Source organism: Balearica regulorum, chromosome Z (assembly GCF_011004875.1).
Source record: "Balearica regulorum gibbericeps isolate bBalReg1 chromosome Z, bBalReg1.pri, whole genome shotgun sequence".
NCBI lineage: Eukaryota > Metazoa > Chordata > Aves > Gruiformes > Gruidae > Balearica > Balearica regulorum.
In genome coordinates this window covers 61,934,352-61,957,461 of record NC_046220.1, presented here as the reverse complement: position 1 = coordinate 61,957,461, position 23,110 = coordinate 61,934,352, and the positions used below count along the sequence as shown (strand labels likewise).

The following is a 23,110-nucleotide window of genomic DNA, read 5'->3' as shown; positions in this document are numbered from 1 at the left end:
TCCTTTAAAGCACCGTAAAAGCAAAGTAGAAAACCCGAGTATGGGTTGGGAAAGCGAGTCACAAAAAACGTGTGGCAAATCCCTCTGTAGCATACATGCAGTGTATTATATAATTTTTAAAGCTCAGACTCACTCGTGGTCTGTTCGCCTGTGCCGAGGCAATTCTCGGCTTCCCTCCCCAGTGCAGCGCTGCCAGGTGCACAGCGCCACGTACGAACCACCGCAGCTCACTAAATGGGGGGAAAACTGTTCTCTATGGAACAACACAGTGCAAAACGATCAAGTTTCTATTCGCACCGGACACCCAAGACAAGAACAAGGCAGGACGCACAGCCGACCGCCGCCGCCCGCCACCGATGACCGAACCAGACCCTCCGCGGCCCGCAGCCCTCCAATGGCCGGCAGCTCCGCCTGGGCAGCGGAACCCCGCCCCGGCCGGCGGCGGCCCCGCGCTAACCCCGCCCTGAGGGGTCCCTTCCCGCGGCGTGCCCGGCCCCGCCCCCTGCCCGCTCCGCTGGGGCGCCTGCGTACTGCGCTCGGCGCATGCGCGGCCGGCGGGTGGCCTACGGTCCCGTCGCGTCCCGTCCCGTCGGGTCTGGTCCCGTCCGGTCCTGTCTCCGTCCCGCAGCGGCGGCCGACCGGCCGCGGAGATGAGGTGCCCCCGCTGCGGGAGAGGTGTGCCGTGCCGCGTCTGAAGCGCTCGTACACCTTCCCTCGCCCCGGCATGGAGGAGAAGTACAGCGGGCAGGCGTTGGCCGGCGGCGGCGTGCTGGGGCCCGTGGATGTGCCCAGCGCCCGGTAACGGCGGCGGCGGGGGGTAGAGCGGCCGCTCCGCTGGGTGACGGCGGCCTCGAGTGAGCCCTGCGGAGGGAGGCTGCCCGTCGCCGTCCCTCCCTCTGGAGAACAGCGGGCATCGCCCTTCAGCTTTCCAGGGGTGACGGGAGCCGGCGGCCTCCTCCGAATGAGGCGCAGGGCCGCCGGGGAGGGACTGGCAGCGGGGCCTGGGCAAACTGCTCTCTCTCCTTTTGCAGGCTGACCCGGTACATTGTGCTGCTGTGCTTCACCAAGTTTTTGAAAGCCGTGGGGCTATTTGAATCTTATGACCTTCTGAAAGCAGTCCACCTCGTGCAGTTTATCTTTATAGTGCAGCTGGGGTGAGTGTGCAGGGGGTGAAGCGTTGTCTGCTGCTGTTACAGCATGCTCTGTCTACGATATTTGTCAGTGTCAAGCTTATATCCTACATTATGTTACAGATTAATTGAGGAGGAGAAGTCATAGCAGTGGATCCAGGAAATACTCTGTTCGTAGCAGTGTTTTTCCTTCCTATCTCTGATCACTATAATTTCAGAATCATAGAAATCTTCAAGGTGAAAGGGACCCATAAGTCCAACTCCCTGCTTCTTGCAGGACTACTTAAAACTAAACCATATGACTAAGAGTGTTGTCCAGTTGCTCCTTGAGCTCTGACAGGCTTGGTGCTGTGCTCACTTCCCTGGGGAGTCCGTTCCAGTGATCAGCCAACTTCTCAGCGAAGAACCTTTTCTGATGTCCAGTCTGAACTTCCCCTGACACAGCATCATTCCATCTTCTTGTGTCCTATCGCTGGTCACCAGAGAGAGGAGATAAGCACCTCTTCCTCTGCTGCCCCCCTTGAGGAATTTGTAGGCTGAGATGAGGTCACCCCTCAGCCTTCTCTTCTCCAGGCTGGGCAAACAAAGTGACCTCAGCTGCTTATGCTCAGTCTTGCCCTCAAGACCTTTCACCATCTTGGTTGCCCTCCTCTGGACACACTAATAGTTTGATGTCCTTCTTATATTGGCTCTTGACTAGCTGGCTACACTGTGCTTGATGCACCGCAGGACATAGTTGGGCCTTGTGGCTGCCAGGGCACACTGTTGACTTATTTTGAACTTGCCATCAACCCAAACCCCCAGATGTCTTTCTGTGGGGCTGCTCTTCGGCCTCTCATACCCCAGTTTCTACATATTACATATTACCCCACCCCAGGTGCAGAATCCAGCACTTGCTCTTGTTAAATTTCATACGGTTGGCAGTTGCTCAGCTCTGTAGTCTATCGAGATCTCTCTCTAAGGCCTCTCTACCCTCAAGAAACTTCAGTGATTTTGCTACTTGAAAATTGATCATACTATGACAGCACTGATCATAGGAAACTCGGGCATGTGCAAATTTTCTTAAGAAGGGTGTGGAAGACGAGCTTTCTTCCTTATTATTTGTATTCCCATAGTTCTTGTGAGCTTCAACCGCTATTTTTGCCTGATTGAGAGCTGAAGTATAGAAACTAATAGCAAATATACAGAAACAGCCTTCGCAGACACATCCTGCTTCATGTTTGCCTGATACAATGTGGAAGAGCGTTTCTGTAACCAACTTAGCAGACTTGGAACATTTGGAACTTCATGTTTTCCTTTTATTTCAAATTTGTTTATATTTCTGAGCTTCTCGTTTATATGTTCCCGAGCACCATAGTCTTTTTCCCCATCACTAACTCTTGATTCCAGTTGAGGAAGATGCATGCTGTTTCTTAACTTTTCTAATAAGATGCTGTATTCAGCATTCCACATGTGAATAAGCCTTTGGGTGTATGTATCTTGTTAATAAAAAAAGATAGCATTGTTTCTCCTCAAAACTTCTGAGATCAGTTCTTTTCATTTTTGTAAGTCACAGGTAGACTTCTCATAAGCCATTCTCTCAAGAACTTGCATTTAAAGTTGACCAGAACTGAAGTTCACTTGTCATCACTTTTGTACTGGTATCTGACACATGTAATGCAGCAGGGAAATTAAAACCAGTGAGTGTGGTCAGTGTGGCCTTTTAGTGAAAAATGTAGAGGAAGCCATTTTGTAAACTGAGCCTGATATGGGACACCTAGTTATTTAGAGGTGATGTGAATAAAAAGCTGACTGCTAATACACTAATAGAGAAAACTTTCTCCTTTTAACAGGTCTGCATTTTTTATGGTTTTGTTTCAAAAACCATTTTCTTCTGGAAAAGTGGTAACCAAGCGTCAGGTGAGTTGACATATGTAACAGTGATTCACATCTTTGTAGATATTCTTGACAACATACTCTTGCCAAAATGAAAGCACAGTAAAGGTTACTCCACTTGGAAGATATGATAGCAACTTCCAGAATTGTGTAACTAACTTTGCATCTAGTGTACCGTTTTTAGCTTTTGTCAGCTCCTTTTGAGAGTATTGAGAAAACATTGGTCCTTGGCTCCATATAAGCATATATTTTAAGGATTGGATTTTCAAAAAGAGCTTAGTCTACTTAGCTGACTTGAACAGTTTACAAGGGCAATTTCTGGACTGCCAGAATGTCAAAGTGTTCCAGTCATGTCTCCCACAACAAAAGAGTGTTTTCTGCGTGGTGTGTTGTGATGAGGGGCTTCTCTAGCTGCTCTTCAGACCTGTGTGTGAGTTCCCAGTATCCCGAGAAAGGCAAGGCTGGTACCTGCGGTTTTGTAAGAAATTTTCTTCACCTGCTCCATATTCATCTTGATTTTATGTAATGGTGCGCGCAAAAACTTGATCTATGCACAGTGTTACCTGTGTATGTGGTAAGTTGAGAGAGTCTGAAGGATAGCCTTAGAGGTCTTCCAAATGTCAACTGCTTTCATGATTAGACACATGGCAGAATTTTGAAGTGTGAACAGCAATTCATTGCATCTTTGATTTGTGTTCAGAAAAATCTGTGCATGATTTCATTATTGCTTAAAATTTAAAAAGTCTGGATTTTGAAGATGCGATGTTTGTGATAGGCACTTTGTCTTGTTTAATGTATTTCCAAAATGAATTACTTCTCTTCGAAAACTTGCATTTAAAGTTAATAATGTATTGAGTAGCTGAATTATAACCTGCTTCCTGTAGAAAGAATTTAACACATGCATAAATATCTGTAGACTTAAGGTCTTAGTCTCTTTATCTACCTCTATATATGTTTATCAGATATATACAATAGATTACAAAATAAACAGCATCTTTGACAGGTAAATGGACTTGATTTTTTCACCCTTTTTTCAGCCTTTTTGTTAGACATCTCAGATTATACTATAGAATACTGTGGTAGAAAAGAAGTAAGTAATACTGCTTCATAATATGTCTAAACAAACCTTAGTTGCATGGCAAGGTAGATAGGAAGGCAATCATACTCTCAATTTTCTAGGGCATATGTTTTCCCCTCTATTTCTACAGCTACTGTGCCACAAGAATGCTAATAATGGAGTGTTTAGTTTGAAACTGGAGAAAATGATAATGAAATACCTTTCTTTTGTAGTGGATCAAAATTTTTAAACATGCTGTTGTGGGATGTATCATTTCACTCTTGTGGTTTTTTGGCCTCACTCTTTGTGGACCACTGAGGTAAATATATATTTACTGTAAATAATGTTTTCTCTCTTTAAGCTTATTTTTGTAATCTTTCCCTGTCTTGCTCCTTTGGTTTTTTGTTTTCTGTCCATCAGCCTATGATGCCAACCTCTTGCTTTATTTTTTGAAATTTTAAATGAATCTTTATGCTTTTTCCTATGACCTCTGCTATGCTTGGGAAAAACTACATATAATTTTCTGTAGAACTTGTAATTTTCTTCATTCACCCTTTGACAAGATGCCAGTGAAATTCTTGATAATGCTTAAACTATTGATGTGAGTGATACAAGATCACTGACTGTTGTGCTGACTCTGGTTTTCATCACTTCTATAGACTTATTAATGTAACCCCAATTGTTTTAACTGTTTGAAGTCCATGGCTTGACAGCTAGTGATAGCAGCTTGTATTCCTGTGCCAGGTGACTAGAATGAATTTCTGCAATTGTTGTAGGGCACTGCTTCATCTGGTCATATATCTGTGCTATGTTGGAATTTGGTAGTGTTAGTGCATATACTCAAAATCACTTGTGCTGTTTGTTAGCAGTACTGAATAACTATAAAAGAGTAACATTAGACTTCTGAAAATAAAGGTTAACATATTAGAAAGGATCTTTCATTAGAGAGAGGAATGTAAACCCTTAAATGATACATTTTATGAAGTTGAAGTTTTGTTCTCTACACAGGAAAAGGCATACCTGAGAATAATAGGATTTCTTTCAGAAATATTGTAGTGCCTTTCTGGATGCTAGCTGTCTTCCCAGACAGAACCAGTAACATGGGCCCTAGCAGCTTGAATTGTTGTGCAGAGAATGGCACAAGCATTTGGTAAACTTGACACCATTTATTCATGTTCTGCTCTGGAAAGCTGTCAATATAGCTAGTGAGTCAGCTTTTGCTATCTGAAGGAGACAATGTGCAAGTTAGAATTTCGTATCTTCAGCGATTAAGAGTTTCTGAGGTTGCATAAACTACTAGACCATCAACACCACAATAAACAGGATGTAATACAACAGAACAGGACCTCTTTTTTTCTGGGAGCCAGAGACTTTGGTTTAGAGGAGGTATTGTAATGGGAATAATAATTCCATTTTGAGAAATTCAGTATCTTCTTGTGTTACTATAAGAAAGTACAGTTTAAAGTAATCTATAAATGATTGATTTTAATCTGTTCCTTGAGTTAGGAAGTTCTTTGTTTTGTGATATGTCTAGCTGTCTGCAGCTAGATCTATCGTTGGTGAAGGCAAATAGATTTGCATTTATCCTTTTGAGTTGTTTAAACTTACTGTTGAAATCACAGGATAAATCTTTGACTGCTGTGTCATTGAATTTTAGCTGATGTAATATGTATCAAACTTGTGAGATAAACTCCTTGTAAGTGGACTTAATTGTTTATTTCACTTTTTTATAGGACATTGTTGCTGTTTGAGCACAGTGATGTGGTTGTGGTATCACTCCTTAGTGTCTTGTTCACAAACTCAGGTGGAGGACCAGCAAAGGTATTTAAAAATTTATTTTATTTACCATATGTAAAAAATACTGAATGCTATAAATTCAAGTACTTCTTTACCCAGAACAAACAGTGTTCTGGACCTATGTTAATAGAAACTGTGTTCTTTTTTTTTTTTTTTTCCATTTAATTAGTGGTGAAAAGATGTACTACTCAAAAAATGTTACATTAAGAGAGAAACAGTGGGTGAAACCATCAGAGATCCATAGCAGATAGCTGAGAAGTTTTTCTGTTTGTAGACAGAAAGGAGAACCTTGAGAATTTTTGCACCTCCGCATTCTTTGTAATGGGATTGTGGGTTCAAACTGACCAAAGGACATACATGTGTGTAGTGGTCCTGGCCTTTTAAGCACGGAAGTCCAGCAGTACAGTCCAGATCCTTGCCTAGCCTCGTCAGTGTCTGTAGCTTTTCACAGCCTTGATTTTTTTCTGCCAAAAAGTTCTCTTTAAGTACTTTTAATGTCTGCGTGAGCCTATATGTGCTGAATACTTGGGCCCAGTCTTTCACTTAATCAGAGATCTGTACTTGGAACGTCCTTTGTCTGAGTCCCATTGCACAAAATTTTCCAAGGTGTTCTCAAACTCTGCCTAATCAGCCCTAAATGGAATGGGCTTATCCCAAAACCTAGCAGTCTTAGCCACGTACCCTCAACCAGCGATAGCTGGAGGAACATAACTTAGGGTGTTGTATACCTGAGGCTGGAGTACTTGCTGTGTAAGAGAAAGCCTGGCTTTGGTGCCACCTTGGGCTGCAAGTTTTGAAATCTCTTGTCTCGTAACTGCTGCTGGAGTCCCCCAGTCACTTTTAGGTTGACCTTAGAGTGAGTGTCAGAGTCATCTGCTCTGACACTCTGCCTCCCACCCCCTTTAAATTGAGATTCTTAGGGCATCCAGCAGGAAGGTCCTCACCTAGAAGACAAATTGTTTTTCTTCAGCCGTCCATCCAAAGGCTAAATGTAGAGCTTCAGAGAGATTCTTTGTCAGTCTGTGTCTTGGTGGGCCAAGCTTGGCAGTTACGCTGCATATCTAAGGCAGCAGCAACAAGGGAGCAGTAACCCTGTCCTCTCAATGTTTCAGCTTTATGAATTGAACTGTGGCAAAGAAAAGTCAACTGACTTTCTGAAACAAGAATGTGATAGCTGTATTTGGCTTAAGAAAATGAATTGTAATGGTATTTTTTAGCTGTAGAGCTCAATGTTTTGCGAAGATGATGAATACCAAAATTGCAGTGGTTTAAGTCAGGGTGGTGAAAGCTCTGGGAGCTGGGATTTCAATTACCTCTGTCCCTTCCTCATGAAGACTCTGCAGAGCTCTACTTTCTCTGAGCCTTTGCACAGTGATCTAACCTTTACCTCCCATGAGACAAAATACTATGATTTGTCCGCTAGGTATTGTTTATAGCTCCTTGATGCTACAAAATACTAAATCATCAGGCTTAAGGAGTTCTGCATTCTGGCAGGCAGAAACATACCATGAAGAAGGAAGCAGTCATCCTAGATGTTCATAAGATACAGGCTTCTGGCTTGTTACAGTGGTGATTTGCCCTGAGTTACCTGGTAAATCTGAAAAATTGAATATATATTCAATTACATTGTCAAGGTCACTTTTTTTTAAAAAAGGGGGTTGCTTCATGTTTTTCTTACTGAATTAAAATATGCTTACATTGATCAGGATGAGGGGAAGGGAGGGACTGATTTCCTGGATTTTTTTTAACAGTAATCTGTTATAGAATGTTATAAAAATATTTGGATTTTTTTTTTGTTCTTTTTTTTTTTACAGACAAGAGGTGCTGCATTTTTCATCATAGCTGTCATCTGCTTACTACTTTTTGATAATGATGACCTCATGGCTAAAATAGCAGAACATCGTATCCTTTCTTGCTATGTGTAAGAGCGAGTGCCCATTATTACCGGAGCAGAGAGAATGTGAAGTTGAATTAAATATGCTTGCATTTTTTAATAGGAATCTTACCTTTCAAGAATATTATACCATGAGATTTTACTTCTACATCTAAATACTGATATTTACAGCCAAATGTTGCTTACTTTGTTGATAAAACACAGCTATAGATTTTAAGTTGTAGTTAAAGGCTCCCTGCTCGTTTGCATATATCAGACTACTTAGGATTGCTACAAGCTTTTTTGATCAGGTCTTTTTTTTTCTTTTTTCTTTTTTTTTTAAGAAATTCCAGACATAATGGCTGTAGCCTAAGTGTGTGCAGTAGATGGTTGACAGCCTGTCTGGCAGTCTGATATACGCAGAAAGATTGTTTTGTGCTTTTGCAAATGTGGTAATCATCTGCTAAACTGAAAAGGGATGTGAAATAGCCTGCAGTAGCTCCGACAACAGTTGGCTATAAACTGCAAATGGAAGCTAACTAACTTGCTTTCAAAGCCACTGAGTTAATTGGAAGCAATTCTGAAGTAAGTTTTCAAGAGGTCTTCTCATCATAGTGTACTGACAAAAAGTGGTACATCTAAGTGGGCAGTAAAAACAAACAAGGTGAAAATAAACTTTCTCCAAAAAGGATGAAAACATGGATTTACAGATGCAAATGGTATATTCAGGAATAGTATTGATTAATCCACTGAGTTTTCAATGAGTAAAGTAATTGTTAAAGTGCCCTCTAGTAGTTTTCCCAAAAGCTGTTGTTATTTTAATCTTTGCTGGATTGTTCTTGTCAATTACTCTTTGTTTTCTAAAGTTTAAATATCTGGAAACTGGAAAGATATAGATGATACTTACACACCTTACTGGTTTAGTGCTTTTAGTGAAAATCAATCTAATTTTTTGCTGTTGAGTACGTTTTTTGAAGTCTAGTTGCCAAAATTACCATAAATCCTGTATCATGACTACTGTGCAGTATTTAACAGTGACTATGTTCTCATGTTTTAATAAACTCTTTATTTTTTTTTTTTTCAAATATTTTAACTATTTATTTTCTGTGGAAATATTTTCATCTTTCCTAAATGTTAAGGATGTGAACTTCGCTTACTTCTGCTTCCTGTGGTCTTCTGCTACATCTACCTGTTCTTTGTTGTTTGGGTTTTTTTAAACTATCAAATGAAACTCTTCCTTAATTTTTTTTTTTACTTAGCTGAGGGGCATCATGACAGTGCTCTTACCCATGTTCTGTATACAATCATTGCTTTCCTGGGTGTTGCAGATCACAAGGTAAAGAACTTGTGTTTTAGTAGGTTAATATTTATTTAAGTTTTTTAGGTAAGAATTTCACCAGCTCAGAGCTAATTCAAGCCTAAATCAAAACCAAAAAGTTCAACATCCGCACCTGTCCTGGTTTCAGCTTTCATAGAGAGTTAATTTCAACCTGTGTAGCTGACAAGGACTTTGCTGTAATGCATAACCTAAAAAATCTCGTGAAAATTATCATAAAGTACTCCATGCCATCAGTGTTCTGGGTGTTCATAATGCTTTGCCTGCAATATGTTTCTTGGTCACTTTTAGGTCTGTGTTTTGTTGCTGCTTCTTTATCTTGGCACAGTCTTTCTTTTATATTAGACACTCGTATTTGAAGACACAGATTCTCATACTTCTCAGTAGTATAGTCCCATTATAATTGATGGCAGGAATAACGGAGTATCAAATTCGTACTGTATGGGATTTACCTGGCTGATTGAGTTGTTCTGTTAGCTTAGTCTTATTGCTAAAGCGGCTGCACTGAGGACTAAAACAGGAAAAAAAATAAATAAATGGAGCATCTGAGAAAGTATTAATATAAAAATAAATCAAATGTTAGAGAGACTGGTTAACTGTGTGCAAAGCAATTGTGATCTAAGGAAGATGAGGTGCTGTGTGCCAATCTTGTGATTCACTTACAGAACAATTTTGAAAGAAAATTTTGTGAAGAAATATGGTATGGTGTAATTAAAGGTAAGTGAATGAAAAGGTTATGAAAGGATTAGAGGCCAAGGTGACGTCACTTTTGGAGTTTACATATAGTTTCAACACTTTTTTAATAATGGAAGATGGGAAATGCAGTTTCGTGTGATTTTTCTTTTTCCTTGGAAGCTGTTCATTACCAGTTCGCTGCTGTTGTATGCCAGTTAACACTATTGTGAGTTTTAAACTTCAAGTCATATTAGGCTGTTGTGAATAGTGCTGAGGTATAACCATATATGCTATATTACTGTTTTTAACTGGAGTAACAATTAGAGGAAATATTTTGTCTTTGTCTTGGTAAGTTAAGGAAAGCATATTAATCTTTTTTAATGAAGTGTCACTTTGTTTGGAGGGAGGTATTTGGCTCTCAAAAAAATGCTAACGGGATCCCTCTGTATTTCTAGGGAGGAGTACTGCTTCTGGTACTCGCATTGTGCTGTAAGGTTGGTTTTCATATGGCTTCCCGAAAACTATCTGTAGACGTAGGTGGAGCCAAGCGTCTTCAAGCTTTGTCTCATCTTGTTTCCGTCTTTCTCTTGTGCCCATGGGTCATTGTTCTCTCTCTGACAACAGAGGTAAGATAGCAAGTATAAAAATAAAGCATTTTTTGTGATGGTTCTGCTTGTGAAGTGCAATTTAAATCTTTCCTTTAAAATATCTTTTAGATTACCATCTTTATTTTTATAGTAAGCTCTGTTTGAAATTTTTCCTCTAGATTTTGATGTGTATCTGCATGATACCTTAATTTCCTTTGTTGTGTGATAACTTTATTTCATCTTTGTAGCTTAGATATTATATCCTGGATTCATATACTAACATTGTACAAGTACTAATGACTGTTTAAATACAGAGCTCTTTTATTCCTGAGGTGTAGATTATTGTGATTTAAAGACATATTCGTTATGCCTGCATGCTTAGGGAGAGTAGATCATTGCAAACATGGTGTTGCACCCTCAGCAAGTTTGCTGACAATACCAAGCTGTGTGGTGCGGTCGATGTGCTGGGGAGAAGGGATGCCATCCAGAGGGACCTTGACAGGCAAGGTGCAAACCATATGAAGTTCAACAAGGCCAAGCGCAAGGCCATGCACATGGTTCGGGGCAATCCCAAGCACAGCTACACGCTGGGCAGAGAATGGATTCAGAACAGCCCTGCAGAGAAGGACTTGGGGGTACTGGTGGGCGTGAAGCTCAACATGAGCTGGCATTGTGCACTTGCAGCCCAGAAAGCCAACTGTATCCTGGGCTGCATCAAAAGCAGTGTGACCAGCAGGTCGAGGGAGGTGATTCTGCCCCTCTACTCTGCTTTCAGGAGATCCCACCTGGAGTACTGCATCCAGCTCTGGGGGCCCCAACATAAGAAAGACATGGAGCTGTTGGAGCGAGTCCAGAGGAGGGCCACAAAGATGATGACAGGGCTGGAGCACCTCTCCTGTGAGGACAGGCTGAGAGAGTTGGGGTTGTTCAGCCCAGAGAAGAGATGGCTCTGGAGAGCCTTATAGCAGCCTTCCAGTACTTAAAGGGGCACTACAGGAAAGCTGGGGAGGGACTTTTTGCAAGGGCAGGGAGTGATAGGTACCAAGGGGTAATGGGTGCTATAAACTAAGAGAGAGTAGATTTAGATTAAGTGTTAGGAGGAAATTGTTTACTGTGAGGGTGGTGAGGCACTGTAAGAGGTTGCCCAGAGAAGCTGTGGCAGCCCCCTCCCTGGAAGTGTTCAAGGCCAGGTTGGATGAGGCTTTGGGCAACCTGGTCTAGTGGAGGGTGTCCCTGCCCACAGCAGGGGGGTTGGAACTGGATGATCTTTAAGGTCCCTTCCAATCCAAACCACTCTTATGATTTTATGATACGGCATTGCTTTTAAACACATGAAAATATTTAAGGTACTGTAGTGCATGTTACCTATATGTGCCTTTCTATAGCTCAATGTTGGTTTTGTATGATAAATTAAATGTATAAAAGTATTTATGTTTTGATAGACTACTGAAAACATTTGTAACGTAAGCAAACTTGATTTAATGTTGTATATACCATCACATCTAATGGTGAACAGTCCTGTTTGACATGTATTTTTTTTGTTGCAGAGTAAAGTAGAGTCTTGGTCTTCTCTCATCATGCCATTCATAACAGTCATCTTTTTTGTTGTGATCCTGGATTTCTACGTGGAGTCCATATGCTCTGTCAAGATGGAAGCTTCCACATGCGCTCGATATGGATCCTTTCTTATTTTCATTAGTGCACTGCTTTTCGGCAACTTTTGGACACATCCAATAACAGACCAGCTTCGAGCTATGAACAAGCCACCACACCATGAAAGCACAGAGCATGTTCTTTCTGGAGGGGTGGTAGTGAGTTCTGTCTTCTTCATTTTATGTACGTATTCTTAATTATCTTCTAATAAATCTATTGTCCGTGTGACTGGGAAGCCAATCAGAAAATGAGTGTGTGCAGAATTCTTTGGATGAGCTTTTATGGATTCTTTTGAATGAAAAGGGCCTGTAACTTTGTGTTCTTTTACAGTCTGTCTACCAAAAAAAAAGGTAATAGATCTGCTGTGGAAATGGTGATCTAATCTTACATAGCAATGAAATCTAATGATAAATTTCAAGATGAGGTTGACAGTCATTTTGGTATCTGCAAATTTTATGTAAGCTTTGATTGCTGATAAAACACATTATAAAATAGCTGTGAAACTTAGAAACAGCAACAAAAACTTCAATACTTTCCTTGCAGCTGCCAATATCCTGTCCTCCCCCTCCAGGAAAGGGCAGAAGGGTACCCTTATCGGCTATTCCCCTGAAGGCACTCCTCTCTATAACTTCATGGGTGACGCATTACAGCAGAGCTCTCAGTCGTTACCCCGGTTTATTAAGGAGTCACTGAAACAAATACTTGAAGAGTATGATTCTAGGCAGATCTTCTATTTCTTGTGCCTAAATCTGGTAAGTGCATGTTTGTTTTTTTTTTTTCTCAAACCAAATCACAGTAGTATGTACATAGTCCAGTAAGAAGACTTATTCTTTCAAAGTTTCCCATGATTGATGGTTTTTAAAGTGACCTTTGATAAAGCAGTTTCCTTAGATGGAACATTAAAATTTAAGATTCTTATGCTAATTTTACAGTAAGTGGCAGGTCATTTTGTTTTGTGGTCACGGTGTGGCACTGTTGCTGTGTGTAACAGGTATACTAGTAAGTAAATACTGGTATGATGGTACATTTAAGATTGAGGTATCTTGATGTTACCAGTGGATAAGCTGAAACTAATAAGGCCTTCAGAGAGGGAGACAACAAAATACTAAGTGTAGGATTGAGTAGTGTCATTTTTTAGTAGACTGGTTTTTTTTCTAGCTAGAATTTACAAAATATGTATAAACAGCATTGCTTTTACACTAATAATAGATCAGAGTTGTTACATTGTTTAATGACAAAATACTTCAAAGTGGTTTTTTTTACAATGTTTAAAATTCTAAAAAACTTTCAAACTTAGGTTCAAAAATATTTCTTCATAGACTTGGAATATATAACTTATTTTTGTTTCATTGGAGGAAACAGAAAATGGGCTAGAAATACTTTGAACAATGTCTTTGCAAATTATTAAGTGTCCTATGAAAAGAGTTTCCTGCTAGCTACCAAGATGTTAAATTGCAAGTTAATGTTCAAGGAAAAATTCAAACTCTCTTTTATTTTAGGCTTTCACTTTTGTGGAGCTTTTTTATGGAGTATGGACAAATAGTCTTGGTCTTATTTCTGATGGATTTCACATGCTTTTTGATTGTTCTGCATTAGTGATGGGGCTTTTTGCAGCTCTGATGACAAGATGGAAAGCAACTCGCATATTTTCCTATGGGTATGTATGTTAGGTTCTTTAAGGACTATCTGAAAATTATTCTGCTTGCTCATTTTCAAAATGCCCTGCTATAAAGATATCTTTGGGATGTTTTAATAGTGCATGCTTCTATGGGTTTTCTGCTACGTCTCTTCTGTTCCATTTGTGTTCATGCTATTCCCCTCGTATCCCTGTGAAAAAGTGTCTGAAATATAATTTTCATTTATCTCTACAGATAAAACCTTACCACTGTGAATACTATTTAGAAATTGCCTCACTTTATATATGTGTGTATGTCAAACAAAAATACATGTTGAAAGTCAGTGTTTATATGAGGATTTCAGTTCTGCTGACATCATCAAAATTTGTATTGTTAAATTGCATTGCAGTTTAGCAGTTTGAAGCCCTAAATGTGCAGTATATATTAAAAAAATACATTATTATAGTTTTATACTATTGGTGTTTGGACAGTTGCAAACTAGCTACCTCTTGGTCAGAGATAAATAACCCAGAAATTAAAGCATGATTTTATGGCATTGAGGAAAAAAAGCAAAGCAATCTTAATGCTGTATTAAATGTATTATAACCTTATTTATTATAACTTTGAATTTTGTTCAGAGTACCCATTCTTCACTGTCAAAAGTATGTATGTTTGCTTTCAGGTATGGACGTGTAGAAATTCTCTCTGGATTTATTAATGGCCTCTTTTTGATGGTAATTGCTTTCTTTGTCTTCATGGAATCAGTGGCCAGACTAGTGGATCCTCCAGACATAGATACAAATATGCTAACTGTAAGTTTTGTCATTCTGTTTGAATGTTATTTGGCAGTTAATGGTTCATTTATGTTCTTCTTAATTAAAAAAAAAGTTGCATACTCGAAAGACCTAATCTGTGCCTTGACTTTTTAACATATTTTAATTTTAAAATCCAAACTACATCTAATTTTAATATAGAAAAATAGATCAGGGTGAATATAATATTTAATTGTAACAGTTAAATTGAATTTTTTTTCTAAGATGTTACAGCTCTAATCTCTTTAGGTGATGGTCTTTCTCCAATAAAAGATACTAAGGAAATAATCTGTACAAGACTAAATTTGATTCTGCTATTATGTATACCAATGTCAATTATTACAGAAAAGATTTTGCATTAGTCTCTGAGAGACCTAAAAAATCTGCCAGAATTCATTTCAAATGTAATAATTTTCTTCAAACTATTTATTATTATAGAATTCTGCAAATCCAAACCTTCATTTATCACTTCTCCAGCTGCACTTGTTTTCTCTCCCCCATACACACAAGAATTTGTGCTCTTCTGCTATCTTCAACAACAACGAGAAAGATTTTTACGTAGGCACAATTAGAATTGTGCATTGCTGGAATCGAGACCTGATTTTTTTTTTTCTTTTTAATCTTCAATATTTGCTCCATTTTCACTACAGATTTTGTTTCTTGGGCATGGGAGGGGTTACCCCCTCTACATGAGCACAGTTTGCATAGCCAGGGAAAGGTCTAATAACCCCAAAGTAGGATTTGCTTAACTCTTTTATTAGTTGGAATTACTCTTACACTTTGCTAGTTTTTCAAGAGAGGAGTAGAAAAATAGGCAGACCGATAAAAAGCACAACTTAACCAATGAAGAGTAGTTGCTGTCTTCAGTTAGGTACAATTTTAGATGAGTGTGTGTGTCCTAGATACAATATGCAATTTTGGGGTTTTTTTGCCAATGAAAGCGAAGCTTGTATTCAAACAACTTCATCTCTTTTTGAAAGAAATCAAAATCAATCGCCCCTTCTTAAAACTAAATTTGCTGTCTTGTCCTGAATTGTGGATACTGGGCTTTGCACTTTGTTGGCGGTTATTGGGTGGGTTTTTTGGGAAGGTTGGGGAGAACTGGATTTTTTTTTGAGAGGGGAAGAAAATTCCTTTGAAACCAGCTTGTATAAGGAATATGATAAGGAATCCACATTAGAATAATCCTTCTGTTGATGTTAATGCTTCCACAGTTTTCCTGAATTAGGTGCACAGTGTTTCGGATTGCCATGTTCTAGAAAATAAATGTGAACACCTGGGAGGATGTAGTGATGTTAAAGACTTTTCTCCCTCTCACAGCCAGTCTCTGTTGGAGGGCTGATCGTAAACCTCGTCGGTATCTGTGCCTTTAGCCACGCGCACTCCCATGGGGCTTCTCGGGGAGGGTGTCACGCACACGATCACAGTCATTCTCACCACGGGCACAGCCACGGCCATGGGCATGGCCATTCCCACAGCGACCATGGGCACAGCCATGGACATTCCCATGGGTCTTCCGGAGGCATGAATACCAACATGAGAGGCAAGTACAGACTGTTGAATCATAAATGATGTCTGTGATTTCTATCCGACTTTGAAGATTTTTCACTATCAGACCCCATTCTCCCCATCATTCTTAAAATCTCAAGAAGTGATGTGACAGCAATTTAGTGTGTGTGAATTTCCTCAAGCTGTTTCTTCATTAATAAGTTTAACATAATGAAAAATAACTTGAAATATTTGCTTGCTTGGCTTTCTTAGATGTAGGCTAAGGACCAATAAAAAGCATTAATCTACAGTCTTTGTAAACGTTAATGAACAGTCATTGTAAACCTTACGGAAAGAGCTTGTAAGTCCATGGTTCTATAAAGATACTGCTATGCTTCAAGGTATCATGTGACAGCTAGGTGTAAAAAAACTGGGGAGGGGATAAGAAGGAGAAGAACAAATGCAAACCAGCAATCTAGAATATGCTTCTACTTGTGATGCAGAAAATAAGGTGGTAAAGATGAACTTTCTTTTTCAAATCTAAAATCAGAAGCTAACCGAGAAGGGTAATACATACAAAATTTCAGCATAGCTGCTACTTAGAGTTTTTTCCCTAGTCGTTAGAATGTAGTTGTTTACCAGCTGCCTGGCTTATAAAAAAATCCATAAAGGAATAAGGTTTTTTGTGTAAGCTTGTCAGAGCATAAGCTTTTTAGCTAATAGTCTTATATTTCATTGGTTATTTTACATTCTAATTCAGCTGGCTATTCTGTTGTCTGGCATTTTTGTGAAGTCTGCCTGTACTCTTAACTGTTTCAATATTCTTTCAGTCCTGACACTTAACTAGCACTAATCTTACAAATGGTTAGATGTTATTTTTCTGTGTCCTTTGAGAGTATGCTGAGAATGCTGCCCACCATTAAAGCAGTACAAAGGATTACTCCTAGCAGATAGACAATCTTCTTGTAAAATTGGAGCAGAGTTGGCGTACAAAAAACAAATGATACATTAAAATCTGTCCACAATAGCAGGCCAAGGCATTTACACTGATCTTTTTATCCTCTGTTAAGAATCAATGAGTACAGAGTTAAATGATTATGCTGTATAGTACAAATCCCACAAACAATTTAAAGACTTCACATCAGGTTTAACCTGCGAATGCCTGCCTAGATCATTGTGCTGTAGAGTAAAAATGTTTGTGGTTTGTTGGGGTTTTCTTTACATTGATTTGTAATTAAACATCAGAAAACTAAATGTTCTGTTTAGTTTTGCACCCAATTAGGCAGACAGTTGCCTCTAGCTAGGGGTGGTTTATTATATTTAATAAACCGTACTGTTTCTGCTGTTGAACATACATGTACATTTTAAACAGGACTGTTCAACTTAATCACTTAGTTTATTTTGTTTTCAGGTGTGTTTCTGCATGTGTTAGCAGACACTCTTGGCAGTGTTGGTGTTATCGTATCCACGATATTTATTCAGCAATTTGGATGGCTCATAGCTGATCCACTCTGCTCTCTTTTTATTGCTACGTTGATTTTTCTTAGTGTTATCCCACTGTTGAAAGATGCCTGTCAAGTGCTTTTGCTGAGGATACCTCCAGATCAGGAGAAGGATCTGCATTCTGCTTTAGAAAAGGTCAGAACTACAATTCTAAATGTTTTTGAATACAAGCATACAAAACTAGAACTGTTTTTTAATAATTATTAAATTTTAGTAGTTCATTCTGACTGCTTCCATTGTCTTAGACAACTTCATGTCTCAAGTTGTTTTAAATCTGTTTTGCAGAGGTATGACAGGATTAGGAGTTCTACTGATCAAGTTATTTTGCCACTAAAAAAAACTTGTCATGTTTTTTTTACTTTTAAGGGTAGCTCATGGTTTCAGACAAGTATGGTAACACTGTGGGAAAGGTACCTAGTAGTAAGAAAGTAACGTAGCAATTCCCAAAAGCTTGAGGCCTTTTTAAACATAATGTGTACAGATCAGGCTACAGGATTATATCTTGAGCCTGTAATTGCAGGTTTTCTTACTTGCCCATATCATGAAGGGCATGCTAGTTCGCAGGTGGGATGGCAAGAGTAAAGCTGTTTTTTCTAAATACTTTTTCATTCTAGTCCATTCTCTTCCTGTCTGCTGCAGTACCGTATCTACTTTGAGGCTGTGCTTAGTCTTCATGTTGGCTCGTTTGAAGTTTCTGCCCAGAATCATAGTGGAGACCTCAGTGTGGAGAACTCTCTGTCAAAGAACTAGTTACGTGGTCTTTGAGGATGCCATCAACTCGAGGCAGCAAGGAAGACTATCCTGATAGTGTCCTGTCAGTTGGTAGAGTGGGAGATATGTTCTTTTCTGCCTGAGAAAGAACAAATGGAGATTGACTGGGAGAGACTTGTGTAATGAAAGTGAGGTGCAAAGTGGGGTTTCACTTTTTTATGAGGGAAGACAGAAAGCACTTCTGGGAGACTGAGGAAGAAGAAAGTACTGTTTGAAAACAAATGAAAGAGAAATTCATTAAAAGATAACAGGACAAGCATTTTTAAAAGTATGTCACAGTAAAACAATATGCTTGCTGTAGGTTGACCCGAGCCAGCTGCCAGGCATCCACACAGCCACTTGCTCACTCCCTCCTTTGCCACCACTACTGCTGGTGGGACAGGAGAGAGAACAGGAAGAGCAAAAGCAAGAAAAATCTGGGAGCATTACAAAAGGAGTTTAACAGGTGAAGGAGAGAGAGGAGAAAAAAATAAGCAGTGTGCCACCTTCCACAAGCAGACCAATGCCCAGAGTCTTCAAGCAACAGCTGCCTTGGAAGCCAAAAAACCCCCTTCTTCTTCTACTCCAGTTTTTATTGCTGAGCAATGTGATATCCCTCTGGCCAACTTGGGTCCCCTGTCCCAGCTGTGTCCCCTCCCCACTTGTTGCCCACCCCCAGCCTACCCACTGGGGTGAGAGCAGAGTGGGAAAAAGAGAAAGCCTTGAACAGTGCCCAGGCACTGTTCAGCAGCAGCCAAAACATTGGTGTGTTATCAAAACTGTTCTAGCCACAAATTCAAATCACAGCACCTTACCGGCTGTTGTGAAAAAGGTTCGGTCCATTCCAGCCAGACCCAGTATAAAGATCAATTTAAAAATAATGATAAATTATGTGAAGCTGTTATGTCTCTGAATTGAGTCCAGATATGATAACTAAACAGCTGCTTATCCTGGATAGCAAGGTAACATGCTGTAGAAATGGTTAAATGCCGGCTTTCTGGTTGGTCTATTGTTATTGTGATCTGTACACTAAAGCAGTTTTTTCTCATCCTATTTAACATTGTACTCTGGGTTTTTCATTTAGTTTGACTTTCAGCTTCTAGTCTTTGACAGTAGTAGGAAGGTGACCTTTCAATACTACATATTTCTGAATACAGCTTAGCTGGAAAGCTGCTTTGCTCTGCAGCTTTGTTTCGCTGTGGAATATTTGCCAGCAATATCCGTGTACATACACAAGTTTAAAATGTGTTCTTAAATTAATTGTTGCTAATGTGATTTATTTACAGATTCAGAAAATAGAGGGAGTTATATCCTACAGAGATCCTCATTTTTGGTGTCACTCTGCAAGTGTTGTGGCAGGTACAATACATGTGCAAGTGGTATCGGATGTGATGGAACAGAGGATTGTACAGCAGGTAATGTGCAAGCTTTTTAGGCCCTGATGTCTTAATTACTCACTCTGTAGCCCTTTTTCAATCATAGACTGAAGTTTGAAGCTGCTGTTCGTGATTACTTTTGTAGTTCTCGGTTCTCTAATGCTGTACTTCCCCATGCCTGCTAGCTTGGAATTAGTTGCATAGAGAGTTGTTTGCTAAAACATCTGCCAAAACAAAAAAGCGTGGGATTGTTTTTGCTCACTGTTAGTGAAAGTGGCACTAATCTGCTCTGTGAAAAGTTGGACGAGGTGTATTTCATGCTGCAAAACAGGCAGTAAGCAGTGGGGGTATCTGGATGCTAATTGTGGGTTTATAACTGACTTAGGAATGTCTGTCTGCCTTGGATTTTTGTTTTCCGTAAAAAGATACTTGTTTCCTTATGCACGACATTTGAGAATTTCCTGTTATGCAGAAGTTGCAAAGCCATACCGACTGAAGCTAGTCTTCACTTTCCACAAAACTGAATTCTTTATGATGATTTTTTTTTTTACTCTACAGTATTTCAGAGCCAGAATACTGCAAGTTAACATGAGATGCATATGGAGTGTAATACTAATGTTAACCAGACTGTTCTGTTCAGGTTACAGCAATACTGAAAGATGCTGGTGTAAACAACCTAACTGTCCAAGTGGAGAAGGAAGCTTATTTCCAACACATGTCTGGACTCAGTACAGGATTTCAGGATGTCCTCGCAATGACTCAGCAAATAGAATCCATGAAATACTACAAAGATGGTACTTATATCATGTGATAAAAAGTTGTGTTTGCCAAAGGAAGCGTAAATGGTGAAGCTGTAGGTAGGATTCCATATGCGTATTACTTTTTGTAAGGAGATCTTGCACATACGTGTACAGAAACAAATGTACTATATATTTTAATTTTTTTAAGCATACTATCTTTATTAAAATTGGATCAAGATGCTTTCATAAAGGAAGTAAGATGGACTTAATATTTGCTGTATATGTGAAAATAATGGAAATCTTAAATGCTGTACTTGGTGTTTATTAAACAGAAGTCTTGCAACTTGTGGATGAGCATGGATGTATTCCATACTTCCTCTTAAGTATGGAACATCATGATTATAAATTCATGTTAGCAGTGGGAAATGGAAATAGTTTATATTGGAATGCAAACATACTCAACTAAAAATATTTTTCTTTCTTTCAAACATAGCTTGAAGACTTTGAATGAAAAAAATGCACATTTATGGGCAGTAAAAACGTGAAGTCATGGGGTTTTTTTATACTAATAGTAATATACAGTTTTTATATTATGTCTCAGCATGCAAATCTGATTTCTAAACTTAATGCATCAGAGCAAATAGATGTTACCATTTTAAATTTATATTGTTATTTTTTTAAGGAGAGAAATCCACAGGTTAACAGTGAGAAATTGGGAGGGGAAAAAATTGCAGACACTTTTCTGTTTCCTGGGAAGACTTGGAATCAAAAAAACACTCTGTGAAATATTTTTTTGTACTTTTTGTATGAATAACTGCAAATGCAATAGTTTGAAGCTTAAAGTGATTCATCAGTGAGCATCCTAGCACTTCCCTAAACTTCACCTCTTAGAGATCTGTTATTCTGTCATTTACTTGCATTTTATTTTTTTTTCATAATACCATAACACAGCTGCAGGTATACTGTAGCCAACTATACCTTTGTGTATTACCCAAGGAAGCAGTGCTGCTTTAGAATTATAAAGTGTGCTGGTAGTCTGGGACTTGGCAAGTTGCTGAAATGAACTGTAAATCGAGACTTCTTGACTGGAAAGAGAAAAAGTGTGTTTAAGAAAGAATTATGCATGTTGGGGTCTTACTACAGCAAAGAAAACAAATCTCTGTCTTTAGTGAAAACCTGTCAACAGAGTAGTAATATATGTCTTCAGAGGTAGTTATCCTTACATCTGTTTATAGTCTTCTGTGCCCCCTTTTCTCCCTGTCTGAAGCCCTTAAATATTTTCCTTGGAATTTGGCAGGTCAGTTCAATGGTTAGCAAGAATGAGTATGTCTTTCATCGTTCCGTGTATCACAGCAGTCTTACTTTGTTATGATGTTTTCTTGTTCTGGTATTTAGGCTCAGGACCTGAACATTATTATAAACACTGGGCTTGATGTGAGTGGGATTTGAGGGTAGAGTGGTGTAGAAACTACGTGATAAGGTAAGATTCACCAGCAATGCAGTGTGAAATGCCCTTGAGCAAATCTGCTTCTCTTGTGATCGCACAGTTTATATAAACAGTCTAGTTTATTTTGTAACTGTTAAAAAAGTTTGCATTCCATTCTCTTCCTCCGGTACTGTGTTAAAACACTAAATGCAGTACAAGACTGACTTGAAAAACTGGCCAGAAAGTCTCTAGAAGTTGTATTGCTTTTACAGAGAGTGATGAAGATTGACTGCACTAATCACAGTCCCTCATTTCTCAGGATAGTGCTGCAGAACCAGACAAGTTCTCAAAACTTGATCCTGTTTTCTTCCGATTTATGCCTTTGGCAGTGGTTTTCTTACCTTGCCTCCTCCAGAAGGCTCAGGTCAGTTGAATAACAGTGCTACAATTACACTCAGCCTATAAGCAGGTTGATCCTTTTGTTTCTGAAAACCATTTTCAAAAGCTTCAGTTAATATTGACATGTGCCACTCACGTTTGAGGTGATTTTACTGGACAGCATGTCACCAAACTGAGCAATAGCCCCATCGTGATAGGTAGATGAAAGGGGGGGGGGCAATTCTTTCTTTTTAAATCACGTTAGCTTAACATAATTGAAAAGCCTTCCTGCATGCCACAGCTTTCTCTGAGCAAATGCTGATTCCTGCTTCGGCTGCTAGCAACAGGACCTGAAACCAATCAAGGCGGCTGGGACCAGGTTAGATGATCACGGCAGTGAAGATGAGCTCATGGCTGGAAACTTCACAGCCACCCTACACCTTAACAGGCATTTGGCAGCTTTTTGTGCGTGACCCAAGGTACACACACGGTGTTTTTCCTGGCTACCCTGACAGGGAGACAATGGCAATAAATAAATGTCTATCTTAAATGCGCTTAACTAGAGCCCGTATCTGGCAATAATCCTCCAAAGGCGGGTTCGGCCTTCCCCCACACGAGATCTGTTAGAACTGCGCTGTAAGGGCAGGTTTTCAAGTCGCAGGTACAGGCCAACTGAGTTGTATTTTAATTAATGCTATGGTGGGGGAGTTTTAAGTCATTTGATTTGTACGCAGGCATCTGCAACAAAACTCTTTCAAAGATGAAACAGATTTAAAGCAAACTGCAGCTCTGTATGGTATATCCAGCAGCAAGCAATATATATGTATATATAATAATGAAAAAATAAATGCATTTTCCAATAACGTTTTAATTTTACGTAGTGTGTCTTGACTTTTCCAGTCAAAACATGAACCGTGATGTAAGTGGGAAAACGCGTTAAGAAAAAGCCCCTATAGCCTGAGAGCTCTGGTTTCGCCTCCAGGACCTGACTTGAGGTACACAGCCTGAGCTTCAAAAACACATGTCCGGGGCCTTTGC

At 39.4% G+C, this 23,110-nt stretch overlaps 1 protein-coding gene across 2 annotated transcripts; it reads left to right on the top strand.

Moving 5' to 3' along the window:
• The first annotated feature begins 587 nt into the window (after nucleotides 1–587).
• SLC30A5 (solute carrier family 30 member 5) lies at nucleotides 588–22,948 on the top strand. Of its 2 annotated transcripts, XM_075739262.1 has the most exons (16): nucleotides 588–798; nucleotides 1,032–1,154; nucleotides 2,963–3,029; nucleotides 4,296–4,381; nucleotides 5,796–5,883; nucleotides 7,674–7,761; nucleotides 8,992–9,068; nucleotides 10,199–10,369; nucleotides 11,878–12,166; nucleotides 12,527–12,735; nucleotides 13,483–13,640; nucleotides 14,282–14,411; nucleotides 15,732–15,954; nucleotides 17,311–17,537; nucleotides 19,439–19,567; nucleotides 20,169–22,948. In XM_075739262.1, exons 1-16 carry the CDS (start codon nucleotides 725–727, stop codon nucleotides 20,337–20,339), a joined length of 2,310 nt encoding a protein of 769 aa, XP_075595377.1. In that variant the 5' UTR covers nucleotides 588–724; the 3' UTR covers nucleotides 20,340–22,948. The 2 variants fall into 2 exon arrangements, with proteins under 2 accessions (XP_075595377.1, XP_075595378.1); XM_075739263.1 differs by lacking the exon at nucleotides 1,032–1,154.
• Nucleotides 22,949–23,110: the final 162 nt, after the last annotated feature.